Source organism: Staurois parvus, unplaced genomic scaffold (genome assembly GCF_062004578.1).
Source record: "Staurois parvus isolate SC_StPar_1 unplaced genomic scaffold, SC_StPar_1.0 ptg000021l, whole genome shotgun sequence".
Lineage (NCBI taxonomy): Eukaryota > Metazoa > Chordata > Amphibia > Anura > Ranidae > Staurois > Staurois parvus.
In genome coordinates, this window is record NW_028317817.1 from 8,835,207 (window position 1) to 8,857,889 (window position 22,683).

At 38.5% G+C, this 22,683-nt stretch overlaps 1 protein-coding gene across 1 annotated transcript in view; it reads left to right on the plus strand.

The window, feature by feature from the left end:
• NEK10 (NIMA related kinase 10) overlaps positions 1-22,683 on the plus strand; it is a 371,560-nt gene that overhangs the window by 37,658 nt on the left and 311,219 nt on the right. The window contains 4 exon segments of the mRNA XM_089691216.1: positions 2,559-2,619; positions 16,740-16,855; positions 16,933-17,031; positions 22,586-22,670. Of these exon segments, the coding sequence (XP_089547342.1) occupies positions 2,559-2,619; positions 16,740-16,855; positions 16,933-17,031; positions 22,586-22,670 (361 nt within the window).

Here is a 22,683-nt window from a genome sequence, read left to right on the forward strand (position 1 = left end):
ATTCTACATTCAGGACATGCCTTTGGTAATAACTGTCACAGTACCAGTGTGCTTAGCTCTCAACTGGTCTTTTAAGGTTTCAAATGGCAGTTCCATGGACACTGCAGATCTAAAGAGACGCTAAGATGACATTGTCTTTGGTGGATAAGAGGACAGAAGGGTTTAGTTCCAATTTAAATCCATGTTGATTCTGATTTACTATGTTCTATGACAATAAAACATCAAAAATACCAAGGGGGTAAATATATAGGCAATAGATATAACTTTTACAAAATTTTAAAATTATATTATATATTCAAAGTGTTAATAAACCTAAAACTAAAAATGTAACATATTACAGCATACCAGTCATTAAATATTGTGGCTGCCTTAGGTCTCTTTTTTTTAGGCTTTTTTCTCTCTGTTTTCACCTGATGATCTGGGCAGTAATACACCTCCTGTATGTTCCCACTCTGGATGAAGGAGCACATGGGCACATTTGGAGCACATGGGCACATTTGGACAGCAGCATTGTCAGCCTGGGCAAATTTTTTCAGCCATTCTCCCCTAGGAGAACCCTTGAAGTCATTTCAGGTCTCAAGGAACTCCTGCTTACGTGTATTTTTATCTACATCTCACAGCACATTAGCATGATCTCTGTAAGTTGTGCATTTTGATAATAAGGAAAACAAGGGTGTTAGATGTACTAGCAGATTTAAATACACTAACAAATTGAAGCCAAACTCCAGATATTCATGTTAATCAGAGGCACTTTAACCACTTCCAGTCCGAACACTTTTACCCCCTTCCTGTCCAGGCTAATTTTCAGCTTTCAGTGCTATGACAATTGCGCGGTCATGCAACACTGTACCCATATGAATTTTTTTATCATTTTTTTGAGACAGATAAAGCTTTATTTTGGTGGTATTTATTCACCATTGGGATTTTTATTTTTTTGCTATGTAAATGAAAATCCAAAAATGTTGAGAAAAAAAAGTGTTTTTCTTATAAAATTTTGCAAATAAATAGTATTTCATCATAAATCTTGGCCCAAATTTATTCCGTTATCTTTTTAGTAGAAAAAAATAACCCAAATTAGTTTATAACCAAAAATTATAATTTTTAAACATTTTATTTTAAATTGTTTTTTATTTTTTTATATTATTTATGTTTTTTTTTTTACATACTGTCACCCTAGCAGTACAGTGTCACCATGGTGACACTGTACTACTTGTGTAGGATGATGAATATTTTTTTTTTTTTTACATTGATTGCTTTTACATCCATAAAGGCTGTAAAGCAATCATTTCTCCTTCTGTCTAGCTGCATTCTTGCAGTCACTGAGAAATACTGTGTGAGCTGTGATTGGTCACAGCTTGTCACATGGTACAAGGCTGTTGTGAATAGCCTTGTACCATGTGACCTCTGTGATCATTCACAGATTTCACACGTAGTAAGCAATGATGTCACAAGTTTTTATGTTTACTCCCCCCCTAAAAGATTTCAGTTTGTTTTTCAATTGAGTTGTACAGTTTATGTCACATAAAAGGTGGAAAAGTACTGAAATTATTTATCTTTGTCTCATTTTTATACACAGAAACCTGACATTTTAACAGGGATTTGTAGACTTTTTACATCCACTGTACAGTATATTTCACATGATATACAGTCAGGTCCATAAATATTGGGACATCGACACAATTCTAACATTTTTGGCTCTATACACCACCACAATGGATTTGAAATGAAACAAACAAGATGTGCTTTAACTGCAGACTGTCAGCTTTAATTTGAGGGTATTTACATCCAAATCAGGTGAACGGTGTAGGAATTACAACAGTTTCACAGAGTTTTGAGATGTTTAATTCTTATCATAAGCACTGGCTATTAATTGTATATGTAAAGATACTGGGTTACTTTCAGGTTGCTAGCTGGGTCATTATCAGATGCTCTTAAGGCAATAAATCTACTTCCAGATGAAATGGAAGACCTTGCTGCCTAATTCACAGAGAAAGCAAGGAAGGTCTGTGACAATGATCCTAAAAATTGTTTCAGTGCATCTAATGTCAGCTCTTATAAACTGGATAATTTACTGGGGGTGAGGGTCAGTGTCTACAGAAAATACTCCAAGCCCTAATGACATAGTACTTTACAGGGGCGGACTGACCATTTAGTCACTCAGGCACTGCCTGAGGGCCCAGGGTCAATAGGGGGCCCCATGAGATGCCCCTGGTACCTTTCATAGGCTTTTGTGGGTATGGTTTGAGTGTGGGAGAGGACACAGGGGCCCCATGATTTCCTATTGCCCGGGGGCCCCATGAGTTGTCAGTCCACCCCTGGTACTTTATCTATGTTATGTTCACATACACAGACATTTCTTTATGTTTACTTTGCCCCAACAACTTCCCTCCTAGAGCCTCCCTCCCATGCGAATGGAATGGTGCAGACAGAAATAAAAGATTCCTCCTTGAAAACTAATAATAAACATATTACTTTAAATATTCTCAGTATTGATGAGCTTTTGAAATGTTTACATGATAATATTTGAATTGATGTATCAGCTCAGCATTTTTTTTTAGGAAGTGCTTTGATGCAAAAAGACTCTGGTCTCTCTTAAATGTCCCGGCAAGCAAGCAGCAGGTACATTTTTGTGTTTGAGTTTGTATTTCTAGAATCATGTAAATAAATTAATGTTGAGAGTCAGTATTGTGTACAGTGACAGATTACAACATGTGTGATCTGAGTGGCCGGCTGGTGCCCAATGCTTCAAGAGGCATATGGCTGCCCAGTATTGGCCATTTCCAGGGTTTCATGATTTGATCTATACCGGATAATGTTTAATTTCTCACTTACACTGCTCATGTGAGTTGCAAGTTGCATTAGATTGGTAACGCAATGGTATTGATTTACTAAAACTGAAGAGTGCAAAATCTGGTGAAGCTTTGCATAGAAACCAATCAGCCTCCGAGTTTTAGTCAAAGCTTAATTGAACAAGCTGAAGTTAGAGGGTGATTGGCTACCATGCACAACTGCATCAGATTTTGCACTTTCCAGTTTTAGTAAATCAACCCCAATGTGAGTTGCGTTAGCTTGGTAACACATTGCAGCACTGACAGACTCTAGATCAAGACACCTCTATCTTGTACAGCAGCTTGGTAAAGAATAGCACATTTCCCTCTAGTTCCAAAAAGTCCATTGTATGGTCTTGTCCCATAAATGGAGAATCAACTGGAAAAAGGGCAGGAGAGCTCACTACAATTTTATAGTACAGTAGAGGTATGTGTGCTTGCATGGACATAGCAGCCAACGTATTCAGAGAATACCTTCTTGCAATAGAGAATATGTTACTGGGGTTTATTTTCATGAGACATGTCAGTGCAGAGCATTTCTGCAAAATTGGGGGAATATCCTGCCGAAAGAGCGCCGCTTAGCAACTGTGCACAGGAGGGGAGGAGGCTGAGGATCAGTGTAGGGAGGTGAGGGTTGGGGGAAGGTAATTCTAGAAGGCTATGAAATGATAGGAAATGATTAAGTGAAATGATAACAACCATAGGGGTTAATATCTACAGGGTATGTGTGAGTGTTAGTGGGGGAGGGGGGGGGGGTAAGGGTTATAGCAGTTGAATGAGATGTTGGTAAATACAATATCTTTATATTATATAACATGTAATTAAATACATGTTATATCCTTTCTGTTTAATATATAGAATGATGATTCCGGTTGCTGCATTAAATGGCATATCTTGCTGCATGATATTACATCGGATAATAGATTAATATAATAAGCAATTGCTGTGCGATATAAAAGTTTAGCTGATATTGTTGGTGGGTAATGATATAATATTCCGCTGCTATGTCATTTAATATGATGGTAGAAAACAATTCAGCTTTGTGATATATTGTAAATATGTAATATACAGTAATATAATACTTCTGGTTATGATAATATGCTGGTCCTGTGGGATATGATATACTGTTTCTGCGTCAGATATACCACTTCTGCTAGGCATATGTTGTTGTCACTGGTTGATATAACAGGCTTGGGCTCTTGGGTTATATGATCTCAGCTGAGTATGTCCTGTCATTTGCCATGTTATGGGAATTGGTTATAGGTACTATACCCATTATTCAGAGACATTCCAGTTGTCAACTTTTCTAGCATAAGTCTTTACTATTTTATAATGTTCCCTAAACAATACCCAGATTTGAACATGCCACCACAAACCTTTTAGTGTTCAGTGTTGGCAACAGTGTGTCAAATGATGCTGGCCATCAGACCATGGGCATCTTATAGAATAAAAAAGTAGTGTGGGGAAATCTCTGGACTGAAGGTGAATATTATAGCAATACAATGTTTTTAAACTATAAATCATGTAATAATGTTTACAGAGCTTTATTAATTTGTGAATTTTATTATAGTTTATGTGTTTAGTAAGGTATGTTGATGTCACAAACAGTAGACAAGTGGTGTGGCCCCCTCAACAGTCCCTCATAGCTTCCCCTCTGCTATCTCCCTCTCTGGGGTTAGTCAGAACCTTCTCTGGCTTCCCCTCCTAAACTTCCATAGTGAGGCAGGGTTCTCCACTAATGACCCTCTTGGTTCTGCGTTGGGTTCTTCTATTTCTTATCCTTTGGTAGCAACCCCAGAGGTCTTACTTTCCAGTAGAGCTGGCAGCTCCTGGTTTTCTCAGCATCTCAATCAAGATTCCTCTACCATGACCATGGGAATAGCCGACTCTGGGTTCTATCAGGACAGGCTGGGCTGTAGTGAATCCTTTTTCTTCCTTAACAGATCCAGTTACAGATCTGGTAAACATCTGAGTCTCTGTGTAGGTGTATGCAATCATCCAGGTCACAGAAATATGCTTGGAGGTTTATTGTTGGGCAGTATATTCAACAAAAAGTCACCACACTAGTCACAGTGACTCTATGTTGTTTCAGAGAATTCAGGATCATTGTAGAGTATTCCCTAATCTGAAAATAACTTAGCAGCCAAAGAAGCAATCTTACCCCATCTTGGGACAAAGTTTTACACAGGTCACCTTCTTCTATGAAGACCAGTGCCAAAACAAGGTCATCTGGTGCCCAGGGAAAATATGACAAACTGCATCCACCCTTCCTCAATGTGTGAGCATCATGTCTTCATGAAAATCTCCTCCCTTGCCCCCTCCCAAAAACATACAGCACTTATCTGTCCCCTCTCAAGACAAAACCACTCCACACCCCAAATCTTCCCTCCATGACAAATTCCCTCCCCTCTCCAAATCTCTCCCTCCCAGCACAAAATTCCCCCATCCCCCAATAAACAATCCCCCTTCCATGTACAAATCCTCTCATCCCCAGCACAAATGCATGTTAACCCCTCCCATTTGTGTCCCCAGTACAAATCCATCCTTCCTCCCTAGAACATGCAAACCTTCAGAAGTATTGACAGCAGCAGAGAGGAAAAGAGCAAGGAGGAGATGCAGGCTGGTATCAGCCTCATCTAGTCAGTATACAGAAGTTGACACCATCATGCTGTCAGATCAGGACTGTGCAGGGTTTTACTACCTGATCCTTACCCACATTTTCTGTTGCTGGAACATGAGCAGTACTGGGAGGATATAGGGGGCAGGTAATCAAACCCCGCAGTCCCGATCTGACAGCTCTCCTCTCTGCTGCTGTATTCAGTTTACTTTCACCTTTACTGCCCCCCCCTTCCTCAATCCCAACCCTGCTAAAGACTAAAGGCATTTGACAAAAGGCCAGTAGCTCCACTTTAATCCTCAAATCACTAACCAAAATAATGAATTCTGGGGATCTTTCTTTCCAGCATTTTCTCATAATAAAACACAGCTCTGTGTCAGTCCTTCTTGCTTTCCACAGTACTGAGACAGAATTCCTCAATGATCTGTTGACTGCTCTGGGTGATTTTTTCTGTTTTACTCTAGTCAAAGTGAATGACATTTCTGTCATTTGTCCTGTGACTTGTAGTTCCTGAATCAACACATCATGCCTCAAAAGATGAGGTGCAGCTTTTGGATTGAAAAATATATTCATTATCTGAAGAAAAATCAGTTTATTCCAACACACTTTGGCCTTTTGTAGTTTAGCTTTTTTGCATTCTAGCTTTCCAGATTCTGCAAACTGCTTCCACTGAAAGACCAAGCATTTTCTGGCAAGTTTTGTTTACAAGTTTAAATCAGTATTTTTTACTAGAAAATTACTTATAACCTCTAAACATTACATATATTTTTTAGCAAACACCCTAGAGAATGAAATGGTGATCATTGCAATTTTTATGTCACGTGGTATTTGCACATTTTCTCAAATGCAATTTGTTGGGGTCAAAAAATACACTTTAATGAGTTAAAAAAACAATATATACCCCAATTTCTTTGTAAAATATGAAGGAGGATGTACGGCGAGTAAATAGATACCTAACATACCCCACTTTAAAATTGTGCACGTTCTTGAAATGGTGACAAACTACGTTACTTAAAAATCTCCATAGGCGACGATTTAAAATTTTTAAATTTAAGTTACCTGTTTGGTGTTACAGAGGGGGTCTAGCAGAATTATTGCACTCGTTGTAATGTTCACGGCGAAACCTTACAGGTGTGCTGCAAACACCGTTTACATATGCGGGCACGACTTACGTATGCGTTTCACTTCTGCGAATGAGCACAGAGGGATGGGTGTTTTAAACATTTTTTTTCTGATTTATTTTATTTTTTATTTTTATACTGTCCCTTTATTTTTTTCAATCACTTTTATTCTCATTACAAGGAATGTAAACATGCAATGTAATAGAAATAAGCATGACAGGTCCTCTTTAAGGAGTGATTTGGGATCAAAAAGACCCCAAATCTCTCCTTTGCCCATAAAGGCAAGAGATAAAAAAAAAATTTACTGTAAGCTCGAGAGACTCCGGCAAACGCCGGGAGTGGAGGAATATCTTTTCCTGCCGCTACTGAAAGCTTTCCAGTGGCTAATGAGCCAATTGGACTGAATCAGAAAGCTGGCTGTTGGCTGAAAAAAAAAGATATCATCAGCCATAACCCTGGTAAACCACTTGAAAAACACAATGCTTATATACTGTATGTATTGTGGTCTTCAAATGGTTAAATTACCTTGTTTCTTGCACACAAAGCATTCACTTGTTTCTTGTTGCATGTAACTGTTTTTATTCCTATTTTTCATCTTTTAAGCAGACTCTGCTGTGTCAGAAGCACTGTCACTATTATTGCTTTCTGTATTCCGCTTATATTCATCCTTAAGCTTGCCCTTAACATATTTCAATGTCAGTTCATCATCTGGACGTGCACCAAGTGCTAGGACAATCATTTCAAAACTTTCTGGTAAACCACTATAGTGCAATAGTGCTGCAACATGAAAATCTTTTATTTCTTCTCTTATACCTCCTAGGCGTTCAACCATTTCCAAGGTGTGCCTTATACTGTATAATCCTGCATATTCTGGCCTTTCATCAGCTTGGTTTGGTATAGCTTTCTAATCAAATACAGTTTATTTCTGAGTTTAGCTCTTTCATGCACCTTTTTTAATCCTTCCCACATTTCTTTAGCAGTTTTTACACTTACATATATATACTGTACAGCTAAAAAAAAAAGGTTAAAGGAATACTTTTTATTCAGAGTATAGCATCAAGTCAGTTAAACTCCTGGGATATTGATCTGGTCAGTTAATTAGCAGAGGGGGTTGTTAATCAGTTTCAGCTGCTTTGGTATTAATGAAATTAACAACAGGTGTACTAGATGGGCAACAATGAGACAACCCCCAAAACTGGAATGAAACAGACTTTGTGAGGGTGGCCTGGGGGCTCGATATCCTCTAGTGGGACCTGTGCTCACTGCCCAGCACCACAGAGCTCGATTGGCATTTGAAAACCAGAATTGGTAGGTCCGCCACTGGTGCTTTTCACAGATGAGAGCAAGTTAACGCTGAGCACATGTGACAGATGTGAAAGGGTTTGGAGAAGCCGTGGAAAACATTATGCTGCCTGTAATATCGTTCAGCATGACCATTTTGGTGGTGGGTCAGTGATGGTCTGGGGGGGCATATCCATGGAGGGATGCACAGACCTCTACAGGCTAGTCAATTGCACCCTGACTGCCATTAGGTATCGGGATGAAATCCTTGAACCCATTGTCAGACCCTATGCTGGTGCAGTGGGTCCTGGATTCCTCCTGGTGCATGACAATGCCCGGCCTCATGTGGTGAGAGTATGCAGGCAGTTCCTGGAAGATGAAGAAATCGATACCATTGAATGGCCCCCAGGCTCGCCTGACCTAAATCCAATAGAACACCTCTGGGATATCATGCTTCAGTCCATCTGACACCACCAGGTTGCACCTCAGACTGTCCAGGAGCTCAGTGATGCCCTGGTCCAGATCTGGGAGGAAATACCCCAGGACACCATCTGTCGTCTCATTAGGAGCATGCCCCGACATTGTCAGGCATGCATACAAGCACGTGGGGGCCATATAAACTACTGAGTACCATTTTGAGTTGCTGCAATGAGATTTCAGCAAAATGGACTAGCTTGCTGCATCATTTTTTTACTTTGATTTTCGGGGTATCTTTGAATTCAGTCGTCTGTAGGTTGATAATTTTAATTTCCATCAAACGATGGGGCATCCTTTTGTTCCTAACACAATACCCAGTCCATATCAGTATTGATATCCAGCATGATATTTTTCCCCATTGAGATCTGATGTGTTTTCAAAGTGTTCATTTAACTTTTTTTGAGCAGTGTATATGATTTGATTATCTTCCACGCTAAGAGAGACTGTGCTCTGAGCTTTCTGATCTTTCTCTACTCACTTATGAAGGGCGTTCTGGCCTGATAATTTTATATTTCAATGTACCTTCTATTAGCAGCATTTTCAATTTGAAGACTACCAAGACTGGTAGTTTTGGTTTGTCAGGAAAGCTTTATTGCAGCTATGTTGTTGGCCATTTTCTTTTATTCTTTTGTAGTCTTCTTTTTGTTGCTGTATCTTGCAATTGTTTGCTATAGCCAACTATGACTGGGCCCATAACGTGTTAGAAATTCCATACGTAGGCCTACAGAACAGACAGTGCACATTCCACATGTGCTTTTCTGCTTCATTGCAACAACGAAACAGAAACTATATTCAGTAAAAAATCATAGAGTATACCATAGATGCATCTACAAACTTATAAACACTGTCATCTACTGGTTGAAGAATATATCTCTACTGAATACTGATGTAGTTTCCACATGAAATACATAAACACTGTATTCCAGCAGTTTAACATTTTATGTTGAATATATGCACAGATAATCACTGTTTGACCATGTGAGATTTTGTTTGATGTGATTAGTTGTATTTATAGCACTTCACAGTGGTGACTGATTTTGATATTCATCATATAACGAAGCTTAAGTGATAATTACTTTAGTCTCTTTGCCATTTATTGTTGAACTCCTTCTTAGGAGAAAGGGTTTAGAGGTGCAGAATACCCCAAAAGAGCACAAAAGTAGCACCGTATTGTGACAGTAGTAGGCCATGTAAGAGCAGCCTCTTGGTAAGCAATTGCATTCTTCTTTTTTATTCCATCAGGTTTATTAAGGATTATGACGCATCAGTCCTATTACAAATGCAGGAAATTGGCATACATACCCCATTACAAACAATTGGCAAGTAGTTCATTCCTCCCATAGGAGGTGAGAGCCATACCGTTAATCAGGAAATCTTCAAAAGCTATCAACCCAAAATGGGCAATATGAAGCTATTGATAAACAATCTTTGGGTGTCCCGTCTTTGCTTCTTATTCTCACTCAGTCACAGATACCTTGATATATAAGCAATGATTTCTTCTTGCAATCTGCAGCAGTAGCTTTTACCCAGGTTTTCTGCAAAATTCGTCAGCATAGAAGATTGCTTACAGATGCTCTCTACAGACAGCCATTTGTTCCTCAGATTCTTCTGGATAAGCATACTTCATCAGGGCCTCTTAGGTTTTTGGCCTCCAGTACATGCCCTTAGCTAAGGCAAGGCCCAAAAGAGAAACAACACTCTCTACTGACATTCTCTCCAGGAAGGAAATGAACATGTTGGAAAAGTGCTTTCAATATTTAGTATCCCCAATCCACACCACTGAAAAAAGACCTTAGTGATTGGTTAGGTCAGACATACATTCATAACTCAGTGACTGTCTTTCCCACATTGACCATTTGAACCTCCTCAACAGTAGCAGATAGAAGCAATCAACACACTAAGCTTACATGAACCAACAGATCCCAGATAATGTAAAGATAGTGCGGGCTGGTTACATCCTAGCTGCAAACACTCTCAATTTAAATAGGGACATTTTACCTTAGGAAGGGGTCCCTACACTTGTTTTGTGGAAGATGGTTTTCTTTTAAAAATTCTCCTTCAGGTTGTTCTTTTTGTGTTTCTTTAATTAGATTTATATTCCCAAAACTCACATTTTAACGTACATTGCTTTGTACAAATAAATTATTCCACAGGGACAAATTAGTTGGTAAACACAGTGCTATGTTATTAACCTAAGACTCATTTTGCAAGTTGTTTATCTACGAGACCTGCAATAATGTTCTTGCCATACTGGCATTACACAATCTTCTAAATTCGGCCATTTTACAAGTATGTTTTATCACCATTTATCATGTACAGGTGTTGACCTATTAATGACTGGGAAATCCTGAATGTCTGCTGCACAGACAGTGTCACTGTGTAGGTTAAGAAGCCCCTAGATTAGTACGTTTTTTGTTCAATCAATGGGTTAAATGAAAAAAAACTGATCCAATTCCCCCATCCACACACTCGAGGTGGATGAGGGAATCTTCTCCTCTGAGCTAGGAGACTTTCCCACCATCAGAATGCAGTGATCAGCATTGCAGGCTATAGCCTGTGGCACTGGTTGAGCGGGGTAAATCCTACAGGGTAGTTGTATAGAAGTCGACCAGTAAATCTACTATTATACAATCACTTTGTTCATACATGGATTAAAATTCAGCTGGTCCCTGTTGAACCACATGAATTTTGATCCATGTATGGCTTGCTTCAGTTTTTTTTCTACTGTAAGTGGCAGAAAGAGACAAAGTTTTTTATGTTAAGCACTGTTAAAGCTTATAAAAAAGGAAGGTGGGTTCATTACATCTTCAGGTATAAAACCTCTATGGGTACCACCCCTTAATTATCTACAACCAATGCTTGATCTAAGAATAGGGTAAGTATATCAAGTGGGACTTTAAATGTACCACAAAGAAGGAAACAAATATACAGCTAAAACATATTTTACTACTAGTTTAAATTAATAATAATATTATTAAAAGAAAACATGCACATAGAGTTCTAGATTGATGTAATCATCAAAATAGCATTTGGGATTGTAGCATTTGGCATTGATGAGTGTTGCAATAAGATTGCTTCCTCAGCGATCCGTGCTGATTTAGATAATGCTACAAGATATCCAATCTGGAAAAACAAATACACAGCTACAACATATTTTATTACTGGGGTAAAATCATAATATTATTAAAAAAAAAGCATATGTACGTAAAGTTCTAGATTGATGTAATCGTCAAAATAGCATTTGGGATTGTAGCATTTGGCACTGACGAGTTTCGCGATAAGATTGCTTCCTCAGCGATTCATGCTGATTTAGAAAACTATACCAATAAAAATATTTAATCTGGAAAAACAGTATCATCAGAAATTATTCAGAAAGTTATAAAGTTTAACTTAAAGTGGTAATAAACCATCACCTTGTTTTAGAAAAAAAAAAAAAGCCCTGCAACAGTGGCATAATGTGCATTGCATACTAGCACATTATGTGAAACTTACCATAAAACAAAACCCTCCAGCGGCATGCTGTCACCACTGACAGGGATTCCATCTTCACTTGGCCCTTCTTCCGGGTTCATGCGCTTTGATGGGTTGATTGGCCAAGCCACTTTTTACTGCTCATTGCGCTCAAGGAACGGCACAGACATGCTGTTCCTTCAGAGCGAATGCACCGGTGTTCCTTTACAGGTAAATATCGCCTAAACATTGCACATTAATAAGTATTACCTGTAGGTACAAGTGATAAAAATGACTTTACTAGCACTTTAACAGCAGTGTATCCTATTTAATATGTGAATGCAAAACCAAATAGCACCCAATTAAAACAAATGCTTAATATTCCTGTGCAATGTGTCTTGTGCACCAAAAAAAAAATCATGTATAATTGCAAAGCTAGATCTTACCGCGTGAAGGTAAGATATTATATCGATATCTGATATCTCTGTGCAATATATATATACAGTTGTGTTAAAAATAATAGCAGTGTGTTGAAAAGTGAATAAAGCTCAAAATCTTTCTAATAGCTTTTATTTCCATACACACAAATGCATTGGGAACACTACACATTCTATTCCAAATCAAAACATGAAGAAAAATATATCAAATTTGTGTTGTTTCTCTAAAAAAAATTGAAGAAAAGTGAATATTAGACTGTTCAAAAAAATAGCAGTGTTTGTATTCTTCTTTACAAACTCAAACATTCACTATATAAACTGAAAAATGTTTGAAGATTTTGCTTTCCTTTGAATCACTTAATGAATATTTAGTTGTATAAGCACTGTTTCTGAGAACTGCTGTACATCTGTGTTGCGTGGAGTCAACCAACTTCTGGCACCTGTGAACAGGTATTCCAGCCCAGGATGATTGGACTACATTCCACAGTTCTTCTCTATTTCTTGGTTTTGCCTCAGAAACTGCATTTTTGATGTCACCCCACAAGTTTCTATTGGATTAAGATCCGGGGATTGGGCTGGCCACTCCATAACGTCAATCTTGTTGGTCTGGAACCAAGATGTTGCACGTTTACTGGTGTGTTTGGGGTCGTTGTCTGGTTGGAACAGCCATTTCAAGGGCATTTCCTCTTCAGCATAAGGCAGCATGACCTCTTCAAGTATTCTGATGTATTCAAACTGATCCATGATCCCTGGTATGCGATAAATAGGCCCAACACCGTAGTATGAGAAACATCCCCATATCATGATGCTTGCGCAACCATGCTTCACTGTCTTCACAGTGTACTGTGGCTTGAATTCAGTGTTTGGGGGTCGTCTGACAAACTGTCTCTGGCCACTAGACCCAAAAAGAACAATCTTACTTTCATCAGTCCACAGAATGTTGCACCATTTCTCTTTAGGCCAGTCAATGTACTCTTTGGCAAATTGTAACCTCTTCAGCACATGTCTTTTTTTCAACAGTGGGACTTTGCGGGGGCTTCTTGCAGATAGCTTGGCTTCACATAGGCATCTTCTAATTGTAACAGTACTCACAGGTAACTTCAGACCTTCTTTGATCTTCCTGGAGCTGATTGTTGGCTGAGTCCTTGCCATTTTGGCTATTCTTCTATACATTCGAATGGTAGTTTTTTGCTTTCTTCCACGTCTTTCAGGTTTTGGTTGCCATTTAAAGCATTTTTGATCATTTTAGCTGAGCAGCCTATCATTTTCTGCACTTCTTTATATGTTTTCCCCTCTCCAATCAACTTTTTAATCAAGGTACGCTGTTCTTCAGAACAATGTCTGAAACGACCCATTTTCCTCAGAATTTCAGAGAGAAATGCACTGTAACCAGCATGTACAACATTTGCTGCCTTCCTTCCTTAAATAAGGGCAATGATTGCCACCTGTTTTGCAAAGAATGAATGACCTCACTAATAGAACTCCACACTGCTATTATTTTGAACATGCCCCTTTCAATTAGTGATTCAATTACACAGAATCAGCAGCATGCATGTCATGACTGTTGGGTCAGTTGGATTTCTATTACTCTACTACACCTGCTAGTAAATTATTTGCCATGTACAAATATCATTTCTACCAAAAACAGTGATTGATCAGGTTAGTGATGTCTGACTGCTATTATTTTGAACACAACTGTATAATAAAATGATTAAACAAATATTCTATACATTTACATCAAAACAGTAATAAAGACAGTTAAGTGGAAAGAAAAGGAAAAGTTCCAACTCCAAAAATATGATGATGATTATACTCTTCTTGAATCAGTAAAAGGTATTACAGTAGAATCCACAAGTGAACACCACTCTGTGTAACAGAAAAGGAGGGGGCTTATCAGAAAGGTTTGACCCTCAAACTTTAGAATGGTCAAACACAGCTTTAGAATAGCCCCATCAACTCCTGCTTCATCCGAGAGATGACCACACACAGCCACAAACAGTGCTCCGGTCCTCCATTCAAAACAGTGGCTTGCAAAGGTTTAATCACTCAAGCCGGACATGCAAGAAATAGACATGCTTTCCACAGTGTGTAATCTGTGATCCAAAGGTTTATTGGTTAAAATGGTATGGGAAGATAAAACACTGCTGTACATAACAAGACCTCAATGGTGCCCACATCCAATATGGCCACTGCTTGGCACGTATGCATGGTGACATACACCCTGACCCCTTCCAACATGTTTTGTCAGATGTGATGTCATCACGGGTTCAGGAATATTAAGTATTGGAAATATCAATTAATTTTACTAGGGTAATATTTGGTTTTGCATTCACATATTAAATAGAATATATTGCTGTTAAGTTATTCTTTATAATTTTTCACACATGACAAGTTCTTATTGGGTAACACCTTAATTTTATTTCAGATTGATTATTTTTTGTCACTTTGTTTATGGGTATGCACTGCACTTTTTGAATAATGTTTTGAATATCTGGTATCAGGGTATTGTGCTAGTGGCTACATATTATATGACCTATCGCAGTTTTTCCTTTCTCCATTTTCTCTATTTTAATATCATCAGAACACCAGAAAATAAACGTTCCACAAAAATCCCCATAAGACTCCCTAATCGTGTAGCTCGATATATATATATATATATATATATATATATATATAGTAGGTCAGTAGGAAGAATGCCACCATAACAGACGGCTGAAAATAACTTGGTGTCAGTGGTTATTTATCTGAAAGACAAGAGGGGAAGCTCTTCTAGTACCACACCATAGGCTCTGCCAAGTGATCTTAGAACTATGCAGGCACCATCATGTGAAAAGTCCACACTGTGCCTCACTCCTTCAAGAATACCTGGTAACCTTTGGAGGAATCCCTGGTTGAAAATGGCTGACATGTAGATGTTCTATGGATACTTCTTTGGGGGTTAGGCAGACAGGTGATTAATAATGGGCAACCAAACAATTTTCAAAGACAAGACCCTATATGGTAATGGGATATCTTTCTTGGGCTTCACTGAATTCCTACTAAAACAAAATGGAACATTTGTGATGTATGGCAGTTGTCAGAGTTTACTATAGCAAATTGTGGTTGGGGCCAATGTACATGTGCATTTTTAAGAGTATTCTGCCTTGTCAACGTATCTGCCAACTCCTAAGTGCATAACACTGTCAGACAGCAGAGCCCTGTACTGGTTTACATTCATCTTAACTACAGAACTTATTTGACACTATTATGTACTCTGAAAAGCTAGGAGGCAATGGGGGAGATTTACTAAAACTGGTGCACTCAGTATCTAGTGCAGTAGTGCATGGTAGCCAATCAGCTTCTAACTTCAGCTTGTTCAATTAAACTTTTGGCAATAAAACCCGGAAGCTGATTGGTTTCTATGCAGAGCTGCACCAGATTTTGCACCCTCCAGTTTTGGTGAATAACCCCCAATATGTGAAGTCAGGCAGTTGACAGGAAGTACTGTAGCTGTCAGATTTAAGTTGCCCTCTGGCAATTAAGCTAATCTGTCAGGCTCAATGTAAGTAAAGCTAAATAAAGGGACTAATATATATTTATCATAAGTGAGCCTACAAAACTAAATTGACTGACTATTCAGATCCTTGCATAAACAAAACAGTTCTATAATTTGGATGCAAACCCAGTGGTTTCACTATTTTCTCAGCTGTAAACCTAACCTAAAGGTCTTGTTCATATTTGCTTTGCTCCATAATCTATCTCTTTTTTTGCTCTAAGAATCTTGAAGTATTTTTAAAAGGAAGATGCTTACATACATATTCAATGATTAATGCTAAACAAAGGATTTTGTGGGTAGATTACATTTATTAAAGGTATTTATATAGCACCAACACAATACACATTGCTTCACATAGTGTACATTTACACCAATCCCTGCCCTCAAGAATCTTACAATCTAAGGTCCCTATCTCACATACTAAGGCCAGTTAACACAAGAGCCAATGAACCTACCAGTATGTCTTTGGTGTGTGGAAGGAAACCTACACAAGCAAATGCAACATGCAAACTTCACATCTGAACTGAGAACCCTAGTCCTGCAAGGCAGGAGTGCTAACCACTAAGACTAATAAGAACAAATTATTTGTCTCTGTAAAGGAAGGAACTGCAAATAAGTAAATAAACAAATGCACAATACTGTATGTAAAAAGACATTCTGATTCCCTTACTTTTACGAGGCACACAACATGCCCAAAAGTTTGTGGACACCTGACTATCACACCTTTTATAGATTTTTGGATGTTCCATTCTATAACCTTGGACATTGATAGGGAGTAGCTCTGACAATAGTCATGTCTGATCAACCCAAAACTAAGTAAAGGGATGGGGAGTTATACTGAACACAGTGTCACCCTTATTTTTACAAAATCCATGAGTCAGCAACATATTCTCAGATTGAACAATCAACTACAGATACAAAGCAGGCTGTCATACTTTTCCTCCTGTGTCAGCAGAAGCATTATTTTGGCTCAACAGTATTTTCTATGTGTAGCTTCCAGCTTTAAAAACAACTGGTACACCAAAGTCTCAGCAGAAATTTGGAAAGACGCACACATCCAAAAACCATTGGCAAGAGTCCACCGAATCTGTAGAACTTCAAAAATTCAGGTAAGTAAATTATTTGGTAACTGGGGTTTAAAATATTAAATTGACTCTGACTAATTGTGCTTGTTTACTATTTCTAGTGTTTATTTCAAAAATGAAAGAAATTTTAGCCAACATTCTCAGCACAACCTGTTTAATGATATCTTTATGGCACTAATGAAGAACAGGCTGGGATGCAGGTAAGGAATATTTATTTTTTTGTGAGTAGTGATTTGTTTCATATCATATCCAAATGAACAAAAGAATTCATACAAGTCTAGCACTAGAACTTTTGGGCACACCTAACTGTTACAACAATTCACAAAAACATATATATTTCATTGCCACATAAACAGCCAGGGTTACAAATATATCACATCTGTTAACAAACTGCTCCCCCCTGGACCGGTATCAACCTTGCTTGAGGACTTCTCTGCCTGGCTACTCTACTTTCTTTCTTCTGAAATCTCCACAATCATTCTCAGTGACTTCCACATCCCTGTTAATGCAAATACTCCTGCTACTTCTAAACTTACTAGTCTAGCCTCCTCTTTTGACCTGAAGCAATGAATACAGGCTCACTCTGATGGCAACACCCTTGACCTTGTGTTCTCCTATCAATGCGCTCCATGCATCCTCTCCAACAATCCTCTCCAACTCTCTGGTCACCCCCTTATTAGTTTTGCTCTCTCCCTTTGTTCTACCTCCTCTCTCTCCAACCGCCTAACAGTTACCCATAGAAACCTTTGCCACCTCAACTCTTCTCTTTTCTACTCTGCTACTGACTCTCATCCCTGTCCTGCCCCAATCTAGCTCGCTGTCATCCTCCCTAGACAAGCTTGCTCCCTCAGTACACATGCAACCAGGCCCCAACCTCAAAAGCCTTCGCAAACAGATGACACCAGAAGTCTCAAAAAATGTAGCTGCGCTCTTGAGTGCCCGAGGCACAAGAATAAATCTCAGAAAGACATCAGCCTATATAAATCTGCCTTCCAGAAATATTATTCCTGCCTCCTCACTGCCAAGCAGACCTATTTCATCGTTCTCATTAACACCTTCTCACACCACAAAAGAAAGGAATCTCAAATAGTCTAATACATATACCATTAGTTTATTAAAAGTCAATACTCGCAATAACAAAGAATGTAAAAGCAGCATATAAATGCAACAGTCCCGACACTGAGCTGGCAGCATGCACCACTGCACTTCCCTTAGGACCAGCCGTCAGCCACTCAGTGCGAGTTACAGGCTCCTGGTCTCCGGTGCTACTAGTTTCCCCCAAGTACTGTCGCTCTGCCCCTCATGCATTTTGTTGCTTTGGCAACTTTTTCAAGAGTGATTTGTTTCATTTTTAAAGGCAGCCTGTCATGAGAGAAACATGGAGGCTCCCACTGTTAACCTCTCCTTCAGAAAATGTTAGTTGCCAACCATGTTGGAGCAATATTTTGGATGGTGATTTACTAAGGCCACACAGGCTGTTCACTTTGCAGAGAAAGTTGCACTTTGCAAGGGAATTTGCCCCAGATCATAGTAAATGAGGTTTCTGCTGATTTCCATCATCCAAACATTCGTAAACAAGAATGTGTTTTTTTTTTAAATTTTCCTTCCACATGATTTTGTATGTTAATTTGTTTTCTCCTAAGGGCATGTATTCACATCGGCGGACTCCACCGAGCGGATCCGCCTGCTCATCGGGGGATCTATCCACTGATTACCGTTGAGCAAGCAGATGACAGATAATAACAGAGAACAGCGGGCTGTGTCCGCTCCACTTCTACAACATTGGTGTACAGAACTCCTCCGGGTTTCTATATTGCATTGAATTTTTAAAAACATTTTGAAAATTACAGCAGCTTCATGACCAGGGCATTTTTTTTTGCTATTCAGCACTGTGCTACGTTAACTTGCAATTGTTTTGTCATGCAACACTGTACCCAAATTAAATTTTTATAATTTTTCAAACAAGTATAGCTTTCATTTGGTGGTATTTGATCACCACTTTTTTATTATATAAACAAAAAAATATTTTCTTCTTTCTATTTTAAAACATATTCAATAAAAAAAATCTAAATATCTAATTTCTATATATATTTAGGCCAAAATGTATTCTTTGGTAAATATTTCCAATACATGTATAGTAATTGAATTGTGCAAAAGTTATAGTGCCTACAGACTATGGTATACAGTGGATATAAAAAGTCTACACACCCCTGTTAAAATGTTAGGTTTCTGAGACAAAGATAAATAATTTTAGAACTTTTTCCACCTTTTATGTGACCTATAAACTGTACAACTCAATTGAAAATCAAACTGAAATCTTTTAGGGGGGGAGTAAACATAAAAAAACTAAAATAATATGGTTGCATAAGTGTGCACACCCTTAAACTAATACTTTGTTGAAGCACCTTTTGATTACAGCACTCAGTCTTTTTGGCTATGGGTCTATCAGCATGGCACATCTTGAATTGGCAATATTTGCCCACTCTTCCTTGCAGAAACACTCCAAATCTGTCAGATTGCGAGGGCATCTCCTGTGCTCAGCCCTCTTCAGAGCATCCCACAGATTTTCCATCAGATTTAGGTATGGGCTCTGGCTGGGCTATTCCAGAGCTTTAATCTTCTTCTGGTGAAGCTATTCCTTTGTTGATTTGGATGTATGGTTTGGGTCATTGTCATGCTGAAAGATGAAGTTCCTCTTCGTGTTCAGCTTTCTAGCAGAAGCCTGAAGGTTTTGTGCCAGTAGTGACTGGTATTTGGAACTGTTCATAATTTCCTCTACCTTGATTAACACCCCAGTTCCAGCTAAAGAAAAATAGCCCCAGAGCATGATGCTGCCACCACCATGCTTCACTGTGGGTATGGTGTTCTTTTTGTGATGTCTCTTTTACTAAGAGATTTGGCTGTTTATTCTCCTTGTGTACTGAGCCCTGAGTTGTTTGTAAACACAGGGCTCTGTGCTGTGATTGGACACAGCCGATAAGCAGGTCTCAGCCATAAATCATTGGGCGGGACCTGCTGACAAAATTCCACAGTGTCCAACTGCAGCAAGGGTGAGCAGCAGGCACAGGCATGTGCGCCCCAGACCCGGAAGCAAGCCTGCAATGTTTATGTACGTTGCTAAGCCTGTAGCTGCTGTCCTGTCACAGTAAATCTACTGTTATGGGGCAGCAAACAGTTAACAAAAGTGTTATTCCCCATTTGGCTGCCACTCGCCCAACGAATAAAATTCAAAATACTAACAACAACTTACAAAGCCATCCACAACTCTGCCTCCCCCCCAGCTATATCACCAACCTGGTCTCAAAATATCAACCAAACCACTCTCTTCGATCCTCCCAAGACCTTCTGCTCTCTAGTTCCTGTGTCACCTCCTCCCATGCTCGCCTCCAGGACATCTCCCGAGCTTCTCCCATCCTATGGAACTCCCTACCCCAATCTGTCTGGCTGTCTCCTAATCTATTCACCTTTAGACGATCCTTGAAAACCTCTCTTTAAAGAAGCCTATCCTGCTTCTACCTAGTAAACTGCCATTTATTTCCTCCATCAGCTCATCCCCCCACAGCTATTACCTTTTGTATCACTCAACCCTTCCTCTTAGATTGTAAACTCTAACGAGCAGGGCCCTCTGTTTCCTCTTGTACCAAATAGTGTTGTAACTGTAATGTCTACCTTCATTTTGTAAAGTGCTGTGCAAACTGTTGGCGCTATATAAATCCTGTATAATAATTTAATGAAATCCATATATCATATGGTACTTCTTTGCTTTTAACAAAAAAAATGTGGAACTGACATAATAATATGTTTTTTATCTTCACACCTTAATCCAGAACATTGAAATGATCAAATTAGATAAATATTTTAGTGAACTAGTTAAAGTGGTAAGACGTTTGCATAGAACTGTATGTACAGATACAATGGTACCGTGGTCAGTGTGTGGTAAGTGATATAATTCAGTTGCTCTTTTTCTGAATTCATGCCATGGTTGTCCTCAGTCTTGCATGGCATTCTTTCAGACTTATGAATTTAAAATTAAAATAGCTATTCCCTGGGGTGTAAGATTATGTCTTTATATAGTGCATAGTAATATGACTTTGAAGAATACATAGAGTTTAAAATGAGGTCTGTGTGCATAATGTGGTCTCTCCAATGTGTGAAATGTGCAGCTGTGTGGAATTCTGAAAATATCTACATTGCTGAAGTATTCAAATTCCAAACATTCTCTTCTAGTTTTCTGTGTCATTGTCTTTTACATCTTTCCAAATCTGAATAATTTTATTATCCACTTTGGCCATCCTCCCAGACCAGCCATTAATAACCTCAGACATACACGGTATTACAGCCCACATTGAGATCCCACACATGCTATGTTTCACTAGTCCTCAGATGCTTTTTGGCACACTAACAATAAAATAATACATAGAAACCCATTATTGCACAATTGTTATAATTAAATATGTGCACTCAAACATGAAAAAAATGCAAAGTGTACAAAAATGCTAGATCTGAATCATTTATTGCTTTTAAATATATGGTGCTACACAATTCATATTAGATAATATAAAGTACAGCGCTTAACCTAAAATACTATATGTAATAATAAATATATAATAAGTGCTAAAAATCTGTGCAAAATATATATCTGTGCAATAAATAATACACAATACAGCGCTAAACCTAAAATCCTATATATAATAATAAATATATAGATAGGTGCTAAAAAAATCTGTGCAAAATGTGCAAATAAAGTAAAGTGCAACACGTGTATTCCCACCGGGAATATTAAAAGTGTTCAAAGTGATAGCAATCAATAATACAAAATCACTGCAAATATAGACTACTCAAAATAAGTCCATATGAGAAATAGTGTCCAAACAAGACAAAGAAACTCTCAATCTTCATGCATGTGATAACAAGTGTCCACACTGTGTGAATCCAAACAATGGCTGCAGTGGCCCCTCACCTCCTTACATAGACCCCACAGGGTCAGCTTGCCTTAGGATAAAACAGCACTCTGATGAATCACCGGATCCTCCCCAGACTCATATACTCTCTCAGCAGCTTCCTCCTTGGTTCATATATAGACAGAAAACTCTCATAGTGTAAAACTGTATTTATTCCATATATATATATAATAAAAATGCCCACTCACATTTAGATCTTCAATAACAGGCTTCTATACCACATGCTATGAATGCCCTGCATGGGTATTTAATATAGGGGTTTCAAATATGGCCGCCACGCCGGAAATGACGTCACCGCGCTCCCAGAATCCTCCTCGCGTACCGACGCATTGCGTCACGATAGACACGTGACTTCCTCAGGGTTCCCTTGCTATCACTTTGAACACTTTTAATATTCCTGCTGGGAATACACGTGTTGCACTTTACTTTATTTGCACATTTTGCACAGATTTTTTTAGCACCTATCTATATATTTATTATTATATATAGGATTTTAGGTTTAGCGCTGTATTGTGTATTATTTATTGCACAGATATATATTTTGCACAGATTTTTAGCACTTATTATATATTTATTATTACATATAGTATTTTAGGTTTAGGGCTGCACTTTATATTATCTATTGTTCATTCACTCATTTTGGTAGGAGGTTTAGTGTCAGCAGCTTTTACGATAGGGCCCCATTTCTAGCGCAGGAGGTTCGTTCTTTTAGTAACACAATTCATACTGCTTTTCAGCAGGAATGTGTGTTATATATGTAACATGTTTATGCTGTATATGTTTTCTTTTACAGGGAATGGATTGACAGAGCTCCGGCTGTTCATTTGCTTCGGGTGTTGATCTGTTTGCGGCTATTAATGCGGGACCCATTCTATCAGGTGCTTTCATTAT